General features: G+C 52.0%; 2 protein-coding genes across 2 annotated transcripts; one reads left to right on the top strand and one right to left on the bottom strand.

The window, feature by feature from the left end:
- Positions 1-4,374: 4,374 nt before the first annotated feature.
- BPIFB6 (BPI fold containing family B member 6) lies at positions 4,375-12,017 on the bottom strand. The gene is given in 17 exon segments (XM_069872116.1): positions 4,375-4,430; positions 4,564-4,640; positions 5,325-5,388; positions 6,071-6,080; positions 6,470-6,537; positions 6,744-6,914; positions 7,209-7,262; positions 7,425-7,601; positions 7,887-7,927; positions 7,930-7,977; positions 8,324-8,372; positions 8,885-8,948; positions 9,440-9,598; positions 9,670-9,774; positions 10,446-10,545; positions 11,101-11,272; positions 11,981-12,017. Coding segments are annotated over 16 exon segments (1,335 nt in total). The 5' UTR covers positions 11,210-11,272; positions 11,981-12,017; the 3' UTR covers positions 4,375-4,391.
- A 2,599-nt stretch (positions 12,018-14,616) lies between these two features.
- BPIFB2 (BPI fold containing family B member 2) lies at positions 14,617-21,085 on the top strand. Its single transcript, XM_069872115.1, has 16 exons — positions 14,617-14,755; positions 15,344-15,460; positions 16,144-16,243; positions 16,667-16,771; positions 16,927-17,064; positions 17,508-17,553; positions 17,805-17,865; positions 18,125-18,216; positions 18,338-18,514; positions 18,841-18,882; positions 19,002-19,166; positions 19,442-19,509; positions 20,137-20,182; positions 20,495-20,558; positions 20,660-20,736; positions 21,020-21,085. Exons 1-16 carry the CDS (start codon positions 14,734-14,736, stop codon positions 21,083-21,085), a joined length of 1,386 nt encoding a protein of 461 aa, XP_069728216.1. The 5' UTR covers positions 14,617-14,733.
- The last annotated feature ends 710 nt before the right edge of the window (positions 21,086-21,795 follow it).

Raw genomic sequence — 21,795 nt, 5'->3', positions numbered from 1 at the left:
CAGCAGCCCGGCCAGCTCTGGTGCCAGTCCACACGCCACTGCTCGGTTTGGCACGTCAGCCTTTTGGGTTGCTCTCGTGTCAGGATGCAGACAGGGTTGAAAAGTCAGGCCCTGATAAAATACTTCATTTTTTTTCAAATAGAATTAAAATTTTGGCTGAAAAATACGTCTAAACCCTGGGTCCTCATTGTGAGGTACTCGTAGAGTTCTCAGTGCTGCAGTACCGAGCACTTTGCCCTCACAGTTAGCCTATGCAGTGGGGATGTGCCACACGTTATGGGGAATAAATGAATCATAGAATCACCAGGTTGCAAGAGACCCACCAGATCATTGAGTCCAACCATTCCTATCAAACACTAAACCATGTCCCTCAGCGCCTCATCAACACATCTCTTAAACACCTCCAGGAAAGGTGACTCAACCTCCTCCCTGGGCAGCCTCTGCCAGTGCCCAATGACCCTTTCCGGGAAAAATTTGTTCCTGATGTTCAGCCTGAACCTCCCCTGGTGGAGCTTGAGGCCATTCCCTCTCGTCCTGTCCCCTGTCACTTGGGAGAAGAGCCCAGCTCCCTCCTCTCCACAACCTCCTTTCAGGTAGTTTGAGAGAGCAATGAGGTCTCCCCTCAGCCTCCTCTTCTCCAGGCTAAACACCCCCAGCTCTCTCAGCCGTTCCTCATACAGCCTGTTCTCCAGCCCCATCACTAGCTTTGTTGCTCAAATGAAGGACCAGGAAACACCTTTCTCAATGTAAAGACAGCCCGTGGATATGGTAGTGGAGCTGGGTGTTCACAGTCTGAGCCAGCAGGACACGGCCAGTGTTCCCATCCCTGTGTGCCTGCAGATTGTGACCTTATCCAACATTTACCAAACTCCACAGAGCCACATGATAAGGAGCATCAATTGGCCGTCGTGGCTCAACAAATACCCTGAACTGACAGATTCTTTGGAGACACGTGAGACAATTGGGAAATGCTGCACTGCTCTAACTGGCATGGCATTATTTCTAGGTCCATCACCTCTGCCTCAGAGCACTCCAGAAGGACTTGAGGTGGGATGTGCTGTCATGGGAAGACACCATTGAGAGGGTGGTGCCGTGGACCATGAAGCCAGGGAGCTCCCAGGCTAGAACTTGTCGGCTCTGAGTCATTCTGAAGCCCCTGGAGGAACTGTTGATCTGAGCTCACATCTCAGATTTCTGGCCAGGTTTTTTCCATGCTGAAAAATTGTGCCTCAGCTGGTCCATCATGGCTCATTTACTGCCAGATAATTTACTGCTGCAGGCAGAAGAAAAGGAGAAAAAAATCCTACTGAACCAATGTATTGTTTGCACCCACAGCCACGCCGTCCTTTTCCCTTTCTCCCCACACTGGCCATGATCACCGGCACCACACGGACACACGGAACCACTGCCTCGAGCCGTGCCAGAGCAGCAGCGTTCTGGGGCAAGAAAACCCTTTCACAGGGCAGCCGTGGTCCCAGCGTGTGGATCCTGTCCCACTCACAAAGGCTGCTTGTGGTGAAGGTAAGGAGGCATTGGCCAAGGGCACCACAGGGCACATTAGGAAAAAATTTTTCAAAGAAAGGGTTACTGGGCACTGGAAAAGCCTGCCCAGGGATGTGGTTGAGTCACCTTCCCTGGAGGTGTTTAAGGGACGGGTGGGCGAGGTGCTGAGGGGCATGGTTTAATGTTTGATAGGAATGGTTGGACTCCATGATCCAGTGGGTCTTTTCCAACCTGGTGATTCTATGATTCTTCTCTCTGCTGATACACTTTTGGGCAGAGGAGCAGATGGGCTGCTCTGCAACGCTGGACAACAACAGTCCGGAAAAAATGCCTGCTCAGAGTTAATACTTTCAGCAAACTTGGAAATAAGTATTTCCAGTGGATTAGCCAGGTTTTGTCACACATTAATTCCGGCTTTAAAAAATACCTTTGCAAAAGGCTAAGGAAGAGGCAGCAAAGGTGCCAAAGTACCCAAGGGGCTGTCACTCTCCTGCAACCTGATCAACCAGACATTGCGGGGAGCACAAAGCCCTGCTGTCCTGGCTAGATCGTGACATTTGATAAGATATTTGATAAGGTGGAAGAGGGTGTTAACAAGCCGGTGTTGTGTTATCACCTTTCCCGAATAGCCATACAAAACCTGAGCGATAATGGTCAGCACACAAAGATGGGGCACCTTGGCAGCACAGAGAATAGCTCCTGAGCAGTGACCTTTCAGGCTTGGCAGCAACTTGGCCTCTCACCCACTGCTGCTGAATGCAGAGGTCTGTAACGACTAAATATTTGGGATAAACTGAAGCAGATTTCCGTAAAGATGATGACATTGTGAGGTTCAGGTCTCACTAAAGCAGCTTTCAAAACCCCAGGGACAAAAAGCCAAATAACCCTGTGAGGATAGAAACACAGAGTAAACCACAGTGGGCTTGGTCAAAGGGAGAAGAATGGAAGGGATGTGAACAGACCTTGCTTTGATGCTCGGCTCACCTGGAAACTGAGCTGTGCAGGCAGGAGAAGGCACCTTCGAGAAGAGCTGAAGACCTTGACATCAGCAAGAGCGCAGGAGGCTCTGGGCAGCTCATAGAATCATAGAATCACCAGGTTGGAAAAGACCCACCAGATCATCGAGTCCAACCATTCCTATCAAACGCTAAACCATGTCCCTCAGCACCTCGTCCACCCGTCCCTTAAACACCTCCAGGGAAGGTGACTCAACCCCCTCCCTGGGCAGCCTGTTCCAGTGCCCAATGACCCTTTCCGTGAAGATTTCTTTCCTAATGTCCAGCCTGAACCTCCCCTGGCGGAGCTTGAGGCCATTCCCTCTCGTCCTGTCCCTTGTCACTTGGGAGAAGAGCCCAGCTCCCTCCTCTCCACAACTTCATTTTAGCTCAGGTGAAGTGAAAAGCATCAGCCATGGCTTGAAAATGAGAGGGTTCTGCTCTACTTTCCCTTTGATGGCATCATCCAGCCGTGACCTTTCTGCCCGAGGAAATCACCCCTCCAGGGACCCCTGAGCCAGGGTTTGGTTTGCTCTTTCGTTCCTGTGGGGCCACTGACCGGGAGCAGCACTGGTGCCACCAAGCCCAGGGCACCAAACACCCGCTGGGGGACAGTGCAGCGGGGCTACTTCATGACAAGTTCCCGAGGTGCCCCCAGAGGTTTCCAACCCGGTTTCCTCGTGGAGGGCTGCACACGGATATCTCAGTTCACATTTTTTGTTTTTCTTAAGGGAATCCAGACTCAAACAGTTTGGTTGTTCATCAGCTCATGCAAGAGCGATGAGCGAAAGCTCTAAAAATGTGCTTGGCATTGATGGAGTTTGCAGTGAGCTGAGGAGAGGAGACCCTATAAAAAAACATCCTCCTAGGGAGCTGCTTTTATGGCTGCTTTCCTCATTGCTTAGGGCTCCCGATGAGGACAATTCCTTACACGTGTTGCAGAACAAATGCCTGCTGGGGCTGGCAACGCGCACAGGAAAACAAATGGGTTCTGGGAGCCTATCTCACAGTGGGAATTTCTCGGGGACAATTTCTTAAAAGCAAAATGATCTTTTGAAAGATATTCTTAATTCTACACCAGGAAAAAACATTCAGATCATGTTGGCTCGATGGAATCAGGATCGAAGTTGTTTATTGACTTACTAATGACAGGTAATTATCCAGCAATCAGTGAACTACACGCCTGGGATCGATATCTGCAATGCAGCCTATAAGACATGACATGAGGCACTTCTGAAATATTAAAATCACATGCAGATGTCTAAATGCTGCCTCTGACTCACTCCAAGCAGTCCTAACCCCCCCTAAGACTGCAAACATGCTCCCTTCCTCTCACAGCTCATGCACCCTGGGAGGAAGGGGTCCCCCCTTCTTGCACCTCAACAGCAGCCCAAGCTGCTGCCCTCGTTTCTGATGCAAATGTGATTTATTTCATAGATTCACAGAATCATGGAATGGTTTGGATTGGAAAATCCAAAAGACCGTCCCATTCCATCCCCTGCCATGGGCAGGGACACCTCCCACTGGATCAGGGGCTCCAAGCCCCATCCAACCTGGCTTGGAACACCTCCAGGGATGAGGCATCCGCTTCTCCGGGGAACCTGGGCCAGGTCCTCCCCACTTTCATCATAAAGAAATGTTTAGGGACCAGTCCTTTCAAGACTCCCTCTTCCCAGATGTGCCCAACGGGCTCCACTGGATGCATGGCAGGTCAGAGTCTTGTTGTAGGGTGATGGGGGCTTTTTATTTCAGCTTGTGGAGTCAAGTTAGTGAAAAGTGAAGGAAAGAGGAAGAAACACCGCATGACCCCCAGCATTCTTGCTGCTCCCTCTCTCCCACCCGGTCCCGTGTGGTCCTCACTGCAGCAGCAGTTGCAGCCGTACCTCCTGCACCTCAGCTCTCCGTGACGGGCACGTCCAGCACTAGAGCACCCTGCAGGTTTGAACATCAAAAGCATACTGGTAGGGTTTGGCAGTCGCTTCTGCGCTGCGATGTGACTGACCAAGCACTGACCCCAGGGCTTACACAGCAAGCCCAGCGTGCGAGGAAGCCCCTGGGTGCCTACCTGGAACCCGCTGATGCTGGCTCGCTGGTAGGTGATGCCCAGCAGGTCAGGCAGGGGCAGCCCAGCTCGCAGAGCTCCTGGAACAAGGGGAGCAGTCAGAGGTGCCCCCATGGCAGTCACTGCCAGCATCTCCCACGCTTCTCTGCCGCCCACACGCACCTACCAAAGGGTTTGAAAGGGGGTTTGGGAATTCTCAGAAGGACTGAAATTCCTAGTTTTGTGCATATTAGCAGGAATAAAATTCCTGCTTTTGGCATCCTTCCCATACAATTAGACAAACTGATGTTCTGGGGTTGGGGTTTTACTGGCACCGTGCCTGGTTCCAGGCACCACAAGGAGGGACATGTTGTATTTTGGAGAAAAAGATCTTATGAAAATCATTCTCAGCTGTTCATGGGAAGTAGGTTTGATTTTGAGGACAGGAACAATGTTCAGGGAGGATTTAGAGGAGAATCTTGCATCCTTTGCAGCTGATCTGTGTGGGTGGATCTCTCCTGCCTGTGAAGGAGCGGGAATGCCAGAGCATTGACCAGGAGGCATTGCCCTCCAGCTCCCCTGCAGCCCCTGAGGGTGCAAAACACCTGGCAAGCAGCTTTCCCGGCGGGGTCACTCACAGCCTTGATGGCAGCAAAAGGCTGCAAGGTTAGCCAGGCACTGCCAGTGGCAAAACAAGAGATAACAACAGTATATAGGGAAAGAAATGAGAAGTATTTTCCCTGTGCAGATAACAAATCCTCGCAGGAAGCCATAACTGTGCTTACTGTTGATCCACGGCACATAAGCCACATGAATTATATCTGCTACAACTCCTTTCAGTGGAAGCTCCTGCACAGAGAAGTGGTGTGAACCACCCAGCACCCCGGTGCCAGCAGCCGCCGGGCTCACCCCATCATTCATCCAGCACCCTCTCCAATCATAGGAAAACAGCACAGGACCCCAAAGCAGAATGGCAACAGTCAGGAAATTCTGGATTTCCATGGCTGCTGCCCCAGATGAGAGGCCCCAGCCCTCAGTACTCAGCCTTGCAGTGGGTGCCGGGCACCTTCTCCACAGCCCACCCGTAGCCAGCCCATATGCTACCAGTGCCTGTCCCTAAGCACTCACCCTTCTGGGCATCTCTATCTCACCATCAGGATTAGAGGGAAATGTGGAAAACTAACATCACACACACACAACCTCAGCCCACGCTCCTACCCCACTGGTGCCGGGAAGAGTCACTCCAAAAGTCTCCCAGAAACGAACACGGTGTGTTATGAGCAGGGACCAGAGTGTTCATATGCCTGTGAGCAAACACTTTTGGCAGGTGGTTTGTCATTTGTTATTCCTGGAAATGCTGTTCCTTGAAATAACTTTGCTTTCACTCCAGTTTTCTTCTGTTTTGGGGAGTATTTTTTAAACAAAGCAGTTACTGGTAATGGAAGGGCTCCAGGGCTCCAGGATGAGAACTCCTGGTCCCGTGTTCTGCAAAGCACCAGGGCTGAGATTCACAGCAGCCCACCCAACTCACATCAAACATCCTGAGGGAGGAGGAAGCCAAAACCACCCGGGACAGCCTGCAGGGAGGGGAAGGCATGGGGTCATTTGCCTCCTGCAGCCCCGTGAGCTGCCTTGCCACCCTCAGCAACCCCCTTGCTCCACCCTCAGCCTCCCCCAGGCTCCCTCCAGGAGCTGCTTCCCACCCACAGCATCTTCTCCATCCTGAAGCAACTGTCAGCTCTTCAGACTTAAAGAGCAAGAAGCCCAAACTGGTTTTAGGTCAGCTGGATTGTGTCATGTTGACCTCATCTGTTCTTCGACAGCTGTTAGTACAGACTATTACAGAGTCATGCAGAGACAGCACAGGTTCCTTCTGAGAGGGCACAGGTGAGACGCAGAGTGTGGCACCAAGCACCAGCAGCTGTGTTACCTTTGCAGAGTGAGGGAGAACTGCAGCTTTTCTTCTGCAATGGCAAATTGCACCTCCAGGTCGCTGTGCTGCAAGGAGAGAGGGAAAGGGAATCCCCACCAGGACCCTGGCATGCTCCAACTGCACCAGCCCCACAGGTCCCCCCAGGCAGGCATCCTCCCCCACAGACACCCCTGTTCACTGTCCCGCATCTCTCTCTCTGGTGTTGGGGTGGGTTTGCTGGCTTGGGAACACCACATTCAGCACTCACCAACTGCAAAAGGCTTCAACTCACAACATCCAGGAGAAAGAGGGATTCAGGAGCGGAGTCTGAAGGGAAAACACAAAACTAGGCGGTGCTGAAGAGCTGCACAAAGCTTTGGTCTGGGGTTATGGTCACCGCTGGTGCTTTGGCTTCTCACATTTCAATCAGCACTGGCAGGGATGGAGGCAGCACTCTGGCAAGCTGTGGAGAGTCAAAACAAAGGGGTGAAAGTTCCCAGTTCACTGCTCTAGGGATTATCCTGGTGGGTGCTGAGCGCTAGTGGCATTCACCACAGTCAGTGGGAGGCAGTTAAGTTGGCCTGTACTGCTCAACAGTATGTCCCTTAAATTAGCTTATTAATAAAGGTTTACGAATAAAGAAAGCACCAGTTCGACCCTGGGGAACAGGTGCTTGTGAAAGGAGAGCAGCTCTACCTGCTGCCATAAGCAGCCTAAGATGGAGAGTTCCACCCACAGAGCATCAAAGTCCACCCACCTCAGGGATGAAGGCTATAAGCATCGTGGTCACCAGAGGGGGAAGCCCAAGAACCTGTTGAGAAAGAGTCACAGGGCAGGGACTTAATGCACACCCGTGGGTTGGGGCATGCGTAACCTGGAAAAGAGGCACAGGAAGCCTATGGTTCTGCCTTGAACTTGAGCGCAGGTTTCTTTAGTGATCTCTTGAGGCAAATCTCAAGCCCAAATCACCCACCATGTTATTGTTTATCTCCAGGTCAAAGGATGCCTGCAGAACAGAGAGTGCAGCACTCAAGAAGTTTGCACACGGGATGAGCTGGGTAACATTATCCCTCTTTGGTGGCAGAAAAGCAAAAGGTGGATGGTCCATGGGAAGGTCAACCTCCTTTCCCCCCTCTTGGTGGAGAATGGTCTAAAAGGATGAGTAAGAAGAGCCACGTCAGAGAGCACAGGTTTTGCATTTGACCAGGTACAAGGTACTGGATGCTTTGCTCTGTAGTCTCAGCAATGAAACAGAGCAATTAACTCCATAGAAAATGATGATCTAAGGAGGAGGTTAGGGGACAGAATGCAAACAACACATTTGCACCCCTCCCAAAGCCTCCGCTGCCCAAGACTGAGAAGGGCAAAACCTCCAAGCAAATGGATGTCAGAAAGGTCACCTCCCCAAGACCTGGTGCTAGGCAGCAGCACTGACCTTCAAATCCAGCTCTATGAAAGTGTCATTCATCAGTGGGGGGTGAGCAGAGTGTATTGGAGGGTCCCAGCATCCCAAAGAGGGATCTTGGCTGTGTGGAAGAAGAGACAGATGCTTAACCAGCAGGTGCAGGCTCTGCACCACAGGGAGAGTCCTCACCAGTGCCAAACCACTGGGTCACCAGCCCAATGTGCAATTTATGGTTTTGGTGGGTTCCTGCCTCCCTGCCAGCCTTGGAGGCACCAAGGTCTCCCCAGCCTGCACCAAGGAGGGAGTGGATATTTGTGTGGCTCCACTGGGATTTGTTCTCGCTTGGTCCTACTCAGGGCTCAGCAGATTGTCTATTCTTGGTGACAGAGCTACGCTTTCCCTTTCCAGGGGAGGGGAAGGAGATGGGTGAGAGGGATGGGTAGATGGATGGATGGATGTCAGCTTACAAGTCATGGTGATGAACTTTGCATTCACTGCATCCACGACTGGACACAGCTGCAGAGAGAGAAGAAAAGTGTGAGGAAATCTTGCATGGAGGCTTCTGGTGAGAGCAGACCTTCTTGACTTTCCCACCTTGAAGCATCAGGACAAGGGCTTGCCTCGGTTTTCTCTGTCCCTGGTTGAATGAGGTTATTCTGGAATAAACGTGGCTTACACTGATCGAAGACCAAGGCCCTGCCCAGCTTTCTCTCTGAACCAGATCTACTTCATGACATGAGTAGAGGCTGCAAAGTCTACCCTTTGATGAGCTTTTAGGAAAAAAATTGCTCCACACTGAGATTAACTCCATCCAAGCATTGCAGCCCTGACCTGGGACAAAGGGCTTTCAGCAGTGACGGCGCCTCCCCTGTGAGTCCTGACTGCATAAAACCATTGACTGCTCAAAAATCTCCCTTTCACCAGTCTGCAGGCTCCTTTTTGGGGCAAAGCTGTGAAAGCTGGTAGGGTGCAGTGAGGAAGAGGAGCTGATCTCCAGAAAACAAGGATAAGAGGAGGACCAGACCTACCAGAGCCGGCAGCGTTTTGTGAAGGGTTTTGTCCAGAAACTTGCTCATGACTTTGGGCAGCACACTGGGAGAGACAACACATCAGCGACACAGCCATGTGCACACAGCAATAATTATTTACTAGAGATCAAAAGGCAAGAAAGTCAAGCGCTGAAGAAACATGTGTGGCATGGATCAAGCCCAACTATGCCTAACGGCTAATAAAAGATGTTTCCTCTCTTTACAAACCTTTTCTTTCTCAAGAATGCCATCTTCTGGCTTTAAACAAACCCAAAGGTTTTCACACCTAAAAGCAGTTCTGAAATTCCAGGAGCACAACACATAATTGAGGAGTAAAGCATAATATGGACACTGCACGAATAACACAGACATAGCCGGCCTGAGCTTGTCCATAGAATATTTTGGAGTTTTAGTGGAAAAAGCGATCAGGCAGAAGTGTTTGTGTTCAGCAGAAACCTGCACCCGAGTCCTGAAAGGTTTGATGGTGCCGTGACGCCCCCCTCTCTTGCGGATCTGTAATATCGCAAACCCTCACTGTTGTCCCTTGGGCCTCACCTGTGAGGAGGTTGGCTGGGGAGGTTGGTTTTGATGCTCACGAGAGCGATGTGGCAGTTCCTGGAGCTGAACCTGGGGATGCCCGCGTCCTCCTGCTGCAGCCGGCTGCTGGTCGTCAGGTTTGCAGCCGGGGCGATTTCCACGCTTCCTCCCATAAAGCTGCTCAGAACAAAGCTCGGTCAGGGCAGGGCAGAGCCCCCCAGTCCCACTGACCGCTCTCTCCTGCTCACCTTTTCCCAGCCATGGTCATCTGGACTAAGATGGCCACGAGGAGCCCTGACCCTGGTGAGAGTGCCAGCGATATCACATGTGGACGGAAATCTTTCACCTTAAGCCTGCAGGAAAAATACAGAGAAGAGGTGGGAAAGAGGATCCAGCAGAGCAGCCAGGCTGGGTGACACCTATGTCACTGATATTGCAATCACCATCCTTATTATTCCACTTTTTGTTTAAACTTTCCGCTTAAAACAACTTTTAAATTTAGAAGCACGGTTCTTTTTAACAAAGAGATTGCACAATTCAATGTTGAATAAATCTGAGCCCACTCCTGCCCAGGTCTGGCATTCAGAACATCTTCACACTCTCACCCAGCATGGATCTGTGGATGGAGCCTGCTCCGATCCCCCAGGGATCTTTGATAGGAATGGTTTGACGTGATGATCCGATGGGTCTTTTCCAACCTGGTGATTCTATGGTTCTGTGGATCCTGGGGTTCTCTCAAGATATCATCACCCAAAGAGAGCAACCCCTGCTGGGCACCGCGGAGCCGCTGCAGCAGCCCCAGCCGGCGCAGGAGCCAGAGCCGACGCGCTTTGTTGCCTTTAAGTTATAGTTTCTCCATGTATTTGCAGACACAACCATGCAGAAAATCACCGGCTTTAATATCACACTTGTTAGCAGGGAGTGATTCGTTTCTGCCTCCAGGCTGACACTTCCCAACCTTCTGCTTTTATTTTCTCATTCCCAGGTTCAGGCTCGCGGTGCAGTGCTGCTCGTCATCACTCACCCCGAGATGCCTTTGATGGCTTTGCTGCTCGGCTTTTTTTGTGCTGCTTCCTCTGCCATTTTCTGCAGAACATCGCTCTCCTTCAGAGCAGCAGAGACCACTGGAAGATTTGCACAAGACGAGGAGTTTAGCACAGATCCCGCGGGGAGGAGCCCGGGCCAGAGGCTGAGGGGCCTCGGTGCTCCCCACCGTACCCTATAAAACACATTCGCTTTCCAACACAGACAAGCACCATCAGGACACTTTGTGTACTATAAATTCAGATTGAAAATCACAGAATCGTTTTCTTGGAAAAGACCTTTGAGATCACCGAGTCTGACCAGTACTGAACCATCCCTGAGCAGATTACCAGCAATCCCCGCCACACTGCAATTTTAGACATGAAACATAGAGTGAGTTTCCAGTTTCCCACCTTAACGTGCCTCATGCTGGTGCAACAACCACGTGCCTGTGCCGGAGCATCACAGCTCATGTGGGACTGCAAGGAAGCAGCTCCTGCCTGGTGGCACTCGCCACCTGGGAATGTGCTGGGGCATGCAGACTCTGCAGCAGCGAAGGGCGACCTCCCCGCCAAGATGTGGCCTGTGCTCTGCTGCCCATGTGTCTGCATGGACAGAAAGACTTGGGTCCGTAACTAGCGTGGCTGAGTGCTTACCATGGTCAATTGTTCCAAGATCAATCCTGATGACAGCTCCTGGGCCAGCAGCTCCTCTCGACTGCACCAGCCAGCCACCAAGGAATAAAATGCACCAAACCCTTGACATCTTCCAATCTGGAATGGCTGCTCACAGAGCTCCAGAGGTGGCAGAGGCTGACTAGAGCGTGGGCTTCAACAGACAGAGAGACAATGAGTTATGGGTGGAACAGGCTGCCCAGGGTGGTGGTTGAGTCACCTTCCCTGGAGGTGTTTAAGGGACGGGTGGACGAGGTGCTGAGGGACGTGGTTTAGTGTTTGACAGGAATGGTTGGACTCGATGATCCAATGGGTCTTTTCCAACCTGGTGATTCTATGATTCTATGGGTGGTTCCAAAACCATGGGTCACAAGCTAAGCACTGCACTCACACTGGAGAAAAGCAAGTGGAACTCTGTGCAAGTCTGGCAGAGCAACACCAGGCAAAACACAGCCTGAACACAACAAGTCCTTGAAAGTCAAATGCCCGAATGCCTCTGAGCAGCCCCATGCGGACGTGCCTGCATCCTGCACCACCTGCCTCATGGTCAGTACCCAAGTGCGGCCATGAGCCTTCCTCTCCCACAAGCACCAGAGCTGCTTATGATGCCTGAAACCCACCCTAGAGAAAGGGCTGGAATGGAGCACTTGGCTTGCTGAGCCCCAGGCCACCCCAAGCCCAGGCCCCAGGAGCACAGCAGGAGAGCTTGTGGCCCCACAGGCCTCTCCATGGGCTGTGGGCACCTTCCTCTGGTCTGTTCTGGCTTGGGCTCCTGCTTCTTGTTGGCACCAAAGGGAAGTGATGCGAGCTACTGCACCTCACGATGGGGTTCCTGCAGGGAAGGGTCCTGCCATCACCTCACCCGGTTCTTCCCTGGCAGAGAGTCCCCAGAGGTTGTCCAAGCTTTGGATGCATCTCCTGGAGAGAGGCAAGAGACAGCCTGTATATAAACACCAACCAAGAAAGAGAAAAAAAGAGAAGCGTTAAAGGGCTGGGTGATCACTGTGGTGTAAGCTGATCACTGATGGTTCCTGACATCCACCAACACAAATAATTTCATGAAATAAATTTGATAAAGCTGGTTAAGCCCAAAGCCCGGGGCAGCAAGACTCCCAGCAGGCTGCAGCCAGCGCTCTTGCTCAGTGCCCAGGAGGAGCCAACAGAGCCTTGCACATCCAGTCCAGAGGAAAAACTTGATCTCTTTAATTACATGGTACAGATGGAAGTTGGGGTGAGAAGAAACCTAAGATGCATCACGGTAAATTCTGCTTTCAGAAACACCTGTGAGACAGCTTGGGATGAGTGGCTCTCGCTCCCCAGAGGTTCATGGAGCTTGTGCAAACAGTGGGGGAGGACACGGGCTCAGCTGGCGGGTGACCCAGGGGAAATTGTGATAATTCAGTAATATTCCTACTGATTTTGGCAGGGTTGGAGTGAGGCTAAGAACCATCTCCTGCCCAGAGAACGGGCTTCTCAGCCCCAGCGCTGTCCTGCTAAAGGAGAGCCTCGTGTCCACCAGACAAGCTACAAAAAGTTCTTTGCCAGGCGAGCCATGCTCCTGCTGTCACTATGACTGCCCTGCCACCACAGTGTCCTCACTCACCCCCTCCCAGATACCCCACCAAGCAGGACACAGCTCTGGGAGCTCACCCTGGTGGGATCCTATAGCACCAAGAGATTTATGTCTTCTCTTCATCTCTGTATAAAATGTGTCATGGGTTTAATCTGCCATCACCTCCTCCCCATGATGTGCTCGCTGGCTTTCTGCTAAGCCCAGACAGGAAGATTTACATCTCATCTAGCACAAGTGTAAGATTCATAGATAACTCCCAATAAGGAATGCGTCGTGCCAGAAAGACACTTTTGTGCTCGTAACTAGATCAGTCATTATGCTATAAGCTGACATCTAATTAAACCTCCACGGGTCCAGAACAGCTCTTCTGGTGGAGAAAATCCACCTCTAAGCACCACGGTCTGGGCAGCTTATACTCAGCCCCTCACACGGCTGTAAATGATAATAACACTCCACAGATAAATCTCCAGCAGAGCTTCACAAAGAGCTGCCAGTGTTACTGATGCCAGAACAAGGTGTAGCAGGGGCCAATTTCTGACTGCTGCTCAAAAATATAGTGCTGGTTTGTTTCTCAGATACTTTTCCCAGTTGTGTCTGTGTCCCTTCCCAAGTCAGATGCCACAAAACACCTCCCGCAGCCCCAGAGCACTCGTTTGCAGGTTACAACCTTCTCCGTGGATTTACTTTTCCGAACACATTTCTTGCCTCTAAATGGGCTGCAGACATCGTGCAGGGCTGTAAATCCTGCTCTCCCTCACTAGGCTGCTGGACATATATCTTCGTGTTTTCTCTTCACACTGCTCTCTGGATGCTTCAACGGAAATGCTCAACGCGGCTAAGACCTCGCTTTTCTTCTTAGCGTTGTTCTGTCCTGCTGAGGAGGAAAGCAGCACAGAACTGGTGAGAGCCAAAGGCTTTGAACATGTCAAGACGCACCTGGAACCAGCACCCTATAACTCACTCTGCCAGTGCACAAAGGACAATGGTTGCCTCCCCAGGGCGCAGGTGTTTCAACAAGTGCTGAACACCGTATCCCATTGCCAAGGGACTCAGACCAACACGGGCTCTGGACGAGTGGTCATGCCTCAAAGCTGAAATGACAAATATCAGCAGGAGGGAAGTCAGAACACAGAGCACAAAGGAGAGCTGGGTGAGCTCATGGAGGATGAGCTTGCATGGCATTTGCAGGCAGTCCAGGGTCTGTCCTCCAGGCCAAAAGGAAGCCAGGAGAACAGGACAGACCCCGAGCACCATAAGGAGAGGGACTGTGACTCCCTTCATGAGCCTTTTCACTGCTCGTAGAGACGTTATCAAAGAGGGTGGACGTCACCACCTTTTTTTCTAACAGTTATAACAAATACTACCAGTAGCTTTCAACTAGGAATGTGTTAGAGAGAGGAAGGAATTATTGCAGCCAGCCATTTCAGAGATGAGAGGAGATAGCTTAAAAAAACCAACAAAACAAATAAACAATGTTCTGTCTGGTCTAAAACTCCTTAAACCCAACAAAAACACCCCTGTTGCCTTCAACAGCCTAACCCAGCCTGAGGGAAACGGAGGCATCCTTGATGAACTGCCAAGACCTCCTTTAGTGCGACACATGCAGGTCTCATCACTTCTGCTGTGTCACCCAGTTAGGAGAGCAACACAAGCCACAGCAACTTCTCGCTGCTGTGGATGTGGCAGTGGCCATCTCGGTGGCAAACAGAGGAAGGAACGGCTGCAGAGCAAAGAAGCCCATGTTCGCTTTCTGACAATGTTTGATTCCTTGGCATCCTCCCCTCAGAGACCTTCCTTTGTGCTCCTCGGCAGCACCACAATGAAGACAAGCTGCCCCGGCACCTGCGTTCAGTACTTGACCTCGCTAGGTCAACGGGCAATGTCATCAACTCTATGGGGTACAGAAAACAAAGTGTCCACTGAATGTCCAGCTTTCCAGCCCTCTTTGCCAATCCCTGCCCCATCACCCTTAGCTGTGAGGATATATAAAGCCAGCACAATCCTTGGTGCGGCCACAGCAAGAAACCAACAGAGCTGGAAGTATGGGAAGCCTGGCGATGAAAGGTAAAGAAGCATTTTCAGATGGAATAGCCCAGTATAGGTGTTGCTTGCACTTGCCTTGGTGGGTCTCTGCAAGGGTCAGTTCTCATAGAAGTTCTCTTTCTGCAAAAACTGATATAAATATGTATGTTTTCTGCAGGCTGAACTTTCTGACTTACTTGTTTTCTGAATATTGTAAGAGCTTTATAAACTTTATAGACAATTCCTGAATGTTTTCATAGATGCAGATAACACTTTCACCTCTTCCTTTGATTTTAATCTCCTCCATAACTTCCATTCCTTCCTCAAATGATTTTAGCTCCTGTTTATCTGCTAGCTCTACACCAGCTGCAGACCATTCCATGCTCTTCAGCTGGCACAACATCGCTGCAAGCACTTGCAGGGGGCTGTGAAGGCTGAGCCTTCTGTTAGTGCCTTTACCTCCCCAGGCACTCCAGGAGAGCTCTGCACATAAAAGCTGACAAGCTTGGGGCTGCAAACCTAACCTGGCAGCAGATCCATTGCTCCTGAGGGTGGCTGGGTGCCACCTTGGCCGGGCCAGGGCTGTGCGGACCTGACCAGGCTGCTGTGTTTGTCCTCCTCCTCCTCCAGGCACCGGCATGGAGAAGCTCTGCACCCTGAGCATCCTCCTGAGCCTCCTGGTCCCTGCACACACCATCAGGTCCCCTGACTGCGGGGGCATCCTCACGCCATCAGGACTGAGCTACTGTAAGTCTGGACAACTCATCAACCACACCGTGAGCGGGGAAGGGAGGCAGCAGCATCTCCCAGTTCAGTGATCATAGAATCATAGTATCACCAGGTTGGAAGAGACCCATCGGATCATCAGGTCCAACTATTCCTATCAAACACTAAACCATGTCCCTCAGCGCCTCGTCCACCCGCGTCTTAAACACCTCCAGGGAAGGTGACTCAACCTCCTCCCTGGGCAGCCTCTGCCAGTGCCCAATCACCCTTTCCGGGAAAAAATTTTTCCTAATGTCCAGCCTGAACCTCCCCTGGTGGAGCTTGAGGCCATTCCCTCTCGTCCTGTCCCCTGCCACTTGGGAGAAGAGCCCAGCTCCCTCCTCTCCACAACCTCCTTTCAGGTAGTTGCAGAGAGCAATGAGGTCTCCCCTCAGCCTCCTCTTCTCCAGGCTAAACACCCCCAGCTCTCTCAGCCGCTCCTCATAAGGCCTGTTCTCCAGCCCCCTCACATCACAAACGCTGCCACTGGAAATTTAAGCCATTAATCAGCTTGTTTCCATCGTCCCCTTTCTATAGGGAGTAGCAGGGACTTGCTAAGGGGTGGCAGTGCATCACCTGGATGGGTTTCAGACCACAGGCTCCTACTCTGTGTGCCAGACCACAAGCTCCAGAGGGTCTCATAACTTATCTGCCCTGTTTCACAGTTGCTGAAGTTTCAAAGTCGTACGCGGAGGCAATCCTCAGGCAGGACCTAAAGGCCCTGATAGGTCCAGAAGTGTTTCCCAGCATCCCGGAGTCCAGCAGGTGAGTCCACAGCTCTGCCTTGCCTGGGCTTTGCCCCATACACCGCTAGGTCATGCTACTACTTATCTGGAGTGCTTTGAAAATTGTGACAAAAGGTGTTTCACCAGTGACGGAGAAAATCCTCCTGGAGATCAACCTGGCTGTTTGCCAGGGTGGTTTAGAAAAGGGCTCCTGGTTCCAACTTCGGGGTCTAAGGGCAGCAGCCCCAGTGCCACCCTCAGGACGCTGATCCATGCAGATCATAGAATCACCAGGTTGGAAGAGACCCACCGGATCATCAAGTCCAACCATTCCTATCAAATCTCAATTTCGAAAATTCTAAATCAGATCTCACAGGCTTTAGGGATTTGCTCACTGTGAGAGCAGCCAGGGATTGTGAGCCAGTCTATGCTGGTCTTAACACCTTCATTTCTGCTCCAGCAGTGCACAAATCGACTCCATCAGAGTTGCCAAGCTGACGCTGTCACTTATCCCCGACGCTGGTCTGCGGCTGAGCATCGATGTGGACTTTGGCATCACCCCTGCCCCGTGAGTGCTGGGTCTGCAGGGATGGAAGTGGCTCAGGCTCCTGGCTGGAGCATCGGAGCCTCATCCAGTACCTGCTGTCTGCCTGCGGGAGCTGGGGCGAGCGGGACCAGGAGCAGCCCCTGCGCCCCAGCCTCCACCTCTCCTCCCCGGCACAGCTCCACCACCAAGCAGATGAGACTGTCCATCCTGGCCAACCTCCAAGTGGAAATGAACGCTGAAGAGAACCTGGAGCTGGTGACCTCTGCCTGCAAATCCACCGTGGAGGAGACGCAGAGCACCGGGGAGACGCAAAGGTCGACCTCGTGGTTTTCAATGTTATGACATCTGGGTAATAGTGGAAAAGGAGAAAGCAAAACACAGAAACATTTCTAGGCAGGAAGGTGATAGGACTCAGATATGCTTACTGCCCTAAAAGCTTACAGAGGTTAACACAGAAACTTTATCGTCGTGGGAGGAACTTTGTTCTGCTCACAGGGCTGGTTCCCCCCATTTTAAGAGTTTCATTCTCTCATATGAGCAGATCTTTTAAAGTAGTGTAGCAGGAATGTTTAAATGCAAGTCCAAAGGCAATTCTTCAGCATTTTAGGATTCTGAATTGTAATCGTAGTTTAACAGATGATAGAAAATAATGGCAATTCTGTCCCTGGATTCCTTTTGGATCAGGTAAAAGATGCTCACCCACCCTTGGCTGAGCTGGTTCTCATCTAACTTCTTCTGTTCTGTTGTTTTCATCCAGCAAGTCCTCTAGTTCTGAAGAGGACAAGAAGATTATTGTCAAGAAGGTAAGATAAAGTTTGTAAAGGCATGAACAGGAGAAGACAAAGTTGCACGGTTCTGTAAGACTTAGAGCACTTTAAGTCAAGGGCGCTTTGCCAGGTCTCCCCCACAGCCTGCAGTCACCGTTCACTGCCACCCCTTGTCCCCGGGCTGCCAGACGATGGCAACGCCTGCAGCAAAGATGTTTGAGGGATGCCTGATGCCAGCAGACTCCCGTGTTCCTCTACCTCCTCTCTTTTTGTTCTTTATCCCATAGGTTTGTTCAGAAGTCTCCAAACTGCTGCTTTCCCCCAACGAGCTGCTGATTTCTCTGAGAGGTGAGCACGTGACTTTCAGGCTCATGATGGCCAAAGGGCTTTGGGGCTCATTCTGGAGCAGGTACCACGATGGGATAGGCTCTCACCCTGCAGCAGAAGCCCAGCAGCAGTGGCTCTGCCACCCTCATCCCCCTGAGGACCCATTCGCTCTGCTTGGCTTTTTTCCCGCATCTCTTTACTCAGGAAACCCAGGTGCTTCCCAAACCCAACCTGCTGTCACTGCTTTCCTCCTCTGAGTGTCCCTCTGCTCGGTTTGCAGCTCAGTTCCCGGTCACACCAAGCTGCCTGGTCCAGTACCAGCCCCTCGCTGCACCCATGTTCTCCGAGCAGGGAATCACCATATCCTTGCAAGTAAGTCCTTGCTTTCCAACTCTCACAGCCCAGTACCAAGCTTTGGAACAGCCACTTCCTCCCCATGCCACATGCCCTGAGACACCTCAAACTCCTTTTCTTCTTGCCCATGTCCCTGCAGACGACTTTCCAGGTGGCAGGCGTGGCAATTCCCCTGCCAGTCAGCCCTGTGCCATTCAGCATGCCCGAGCCAGCGAGCCCCAGCCCTTCACACCTCACCTTGGCTTTCTCTAAGCACTTCTACACCAGCCTCTTCTCCGCCCTGGAAATATCTGGAGCCTTCAACATGACCATCCCAGTGAGTAGAGCAAGTGAGCAAGGAAGGAGTAGAAAATACGCATTTAGAGGGACAGCCATGAATGGTTTGGAGGAGCTGTGTACCCTGCAAAGAAAAGAGTGTGTCCCTGAGTGCCTGGGGGTGGGTTGCAGCCCCTTGGCCCCAGCCTCCCCACAATATGCTGGTCTACTGGTGCATGGAGAATTTGCCATGCAGAGTAATGAAAATGCTCCTCCTGACACATGCTGGCGTGCAGGAAGGCTCCTCCAGCCAGCTTGCACATGAGCCCCAGAGCAGCAGCCCCAAGCAGCTGTCAGTAGGATCACAAGCTCTGCTTTGTCTTTCAGAGCCCACTGACCACTGCCACCCTGGCACAGAAGATCACTCAGGTTCGTTGCCATCGCTGCCGCTCCAAGAGGCACGATCCCAGCTCAGGCAGTTACCCCCAGCCCCCTGCCCACTACCCCAGGGGCTGCTGTGCCCAGAAATAACCCTCCTCCCTCGGCAGATTGGCTCCCTCTTCCACGAGGACCTCCCGGTTGTGCTGCAAGCTGTGTTCAGGAGCTCACCTCGGGTGCTGCTGGAAGAAGACAAGGCAGCCCTGAAGCTCTTCCTCACCGTCCACGTTGGGGAAGGAGTATCATCTTTCCAGAGCTTCCTGAGTGTGAATGTGGTGAGTGTGCTCTGCGAGCACGCCAAGCTGCACACAGGCAATGCCCTTTCCTCTGAGACCTGGGATCTGGTTGCAGCCATTGCCAGGGGCTGGTTTAGCTTTACCTGCCACAATACTCACAGTTCTCAGCAGCGTTTTCCTCCGCTGGGTGGAGCAGGGTGTGAAGAGCACAGCGCAGGGGGCAGCGCATGGATGGGTTCAGCACATCCCATCATTCAAAGCTGAAGTAGGACCTTTTGCTCACTCTGATCCTGCCCTCTCTTTCCCCGTTGCAGGATATATCTGCAGGACTCCTCCTCAGCGTCACCGACACGAGGATGCTGATCACTGCAACAGCAATAGAGTAATGAACCCAACTATCCTCTAAGGGGATGCATCCCAGTCATAACTGGGAAAGGAGAGGGAAAGGGGTTGGGAAGCTTCTTAGCTGTGATGGTTTGAGCACTGCAGAGGTAGCTCTGTCCTGAGGGAAACAGTGAGACTTCAGGAACATGGTTAGAGACAAGAGTGGAAATCACACCCTTCTGCCACCTGCACTCAGCACAGGAGGGTGCAGGTGACCAGCACACACCAACACCGTCCGCCTCTGCCTGTTCCTGTCACACCGCTGGCCCCGTGCCGGGGAAAGCACACGCTGGACTGCCCCGTCTGCAGACACAGCCTGCAGCTGGTGGGGCTCTGGTGTGCCCTGGTCCCAGCCCTGCACCATCCTGCACCCCAGCTCACTTACCCACCTCAGCAGGTCCCCACCAAAGCCGCTCAGTCCAAGTCCTGGGGGAGGAAAACACCCTCACTGTTGTGTCCAGGGGAAAGCCTGGCCGCTGCTCTGAGCTGCCTGCTCAGACATCCCCAGGCACCAAGGTCACTGCTGGCTTGGCCCTGGACTCAGTCAAGGGGTCAGGGTAACATGAAAGTCACTGCTTATTACAACTTACCACAAGCAGCTCCCATGCCGCTCTTTGTTTTCCAGGGATATTGAGCTCAGCCTGGCTGCCTCCAACGTGGGTCCTGTGCCGGTAGGTGCCCTCCACCACGCTGCTGTGACGTGCTGAACGTAACAGCCCACACCTCAACATCATCTTCTAAGAGCCTGGTCACCCTCAGCTGCACCAGCCAGCTAAGGTGGCCCTAAACCATCCCATCCAGCATCAGAAGCAGGGAAATATCTACTGTGGGTGCATGCTGCATCCAGCATGAGGGGGAGGCAGGTCTGTGCAGGATTAGGAGAGGTGTGAGCATCAGGACCCTTCTTCTGGTGGTCCCTGCCTCCTTCCTTCTGCTCCAGAGCCACACTGTGCGCGAGCTGACTGTGGGTTTCCCTTTGGCAGGACGCCTTGCTGGAGGAGCTGTTTTTGCCCACGATCCGTAAGGAGGTGCCAGCTCAGATGAACGGTGAGGGGCTGGGGGGGTCTGGCAGTGGTGCTGCCACATGGGATGCGCGGCAAGGATCAAGGTGGCACCCAGCTGGAAACTCTCCCTCTTTCTTTTCCCAGTGGTCCTGAATGAAGGAGTCTTCCTGCCCCACATCTCCAGCTTCACCTACACCGATGTCAACGTCATGATTCACAAGGTAAGAAATAAGACATTTCAGTTGCTCCCTGGTGTGTTTGGTTTAAAGGGAGCTCTGGAGCAACACTTACCTCCCGGCTCCAGAACACATCGGAGCCTGCTCCTCCAACCCTGTTAAGCAGCAGAACCACGTTTCATCACTTTAAAGAGGCGCAGTTCCTCTCTGGTCCCACTGGCGTGAGCAGTAGCTGTGCCAGAGGGGCTGTGAGACTGGGCAGCACCCAGTGCAGGCTGCTGGGAGTCCATGGGCACCTTGCTCAGCCCCCTTTCCTCCTCTTGCCTAGGACTATGTCTTGGTTGCCTGCAACCTCGAGCTACAGGCAAGGAGCGCAGAGCAGACCTCAGGCTGAGGGTCGTTGTCCAGAGGAAAGCAGTGACGCTGGACTGTTCTATTGACTTTCAAATCTCAAATGGTTTGTGTTTTGCCACTGTTTGAAAGGTTGAAAATCATCTTTCTTGCCTCACTAAAGCACCACTTTCTCAGCTTTAGGATGTTAACGGCATTGCACTAGTGGCTTTCACTTCCAGTCCTGTTCTGAGTATTTTTGTTACACAAAGAGGATGGATTGTAACCATGTTCCGTACTTTAATTAAACATTTCCCTTTCATACTGCATTTTCTGGTAAGACTATTGATTTTTTTCTCCTCAACAATTTGTACCTAAAGACAGATGCATTTTGTCTTGCTAAGTACAGATGCCCAGATCTTGCATTTAATTAAGGGAGCGTGGAAATTCCACTAATTTATAAGGATGCAAAGCAGCCCCTTGCCTCTCTGCTGCAGAACAAGGTGGCCCCTACCACAAGAGATCCTTCATCTGCTTCTCCTCCATGTCTCGTGTTTCTATGGGAACATTCCAGTTGGTGGTTCTCCCTGGGTCAGAAAGAAGGAGGGGGGAGGAATCAGTCTGCACAATGGTTTCTAATTTTAGACTTGAAGGCAGTTATATTTTGAAAACCAGACTTCTGACAAAGCTCATCACAGAGAAAATGCTGAATGCAACGTGGCCACACAGGCAGAGAGGGGACGAGGCACCGGCTTGGCACGCGCCCACCCAAGT

The sequence above is a fragment of the Phaenicophaeus curvirostris genome, chromosome 18 (genome assembly GCF_032191515.1).
Source record: "Phaenicophaeus curvirostris isolate KB17595 chromosome 18, BPBGC_Pcur_1.0, whole genome shotgun sequence".
Taxonomy (NCBI): Eukaryota; Metazoa; Chordata; class Aves; order Cuculiformes; family Cuculidae; genus Phaenicophaeus; species Phaenicophaeus curvirostris.
The sequence above is the reverse complement of the archived record's forward strand: the minus strand, read 5'-3'. Positions and strand labels throughout refer to the sequence as shown.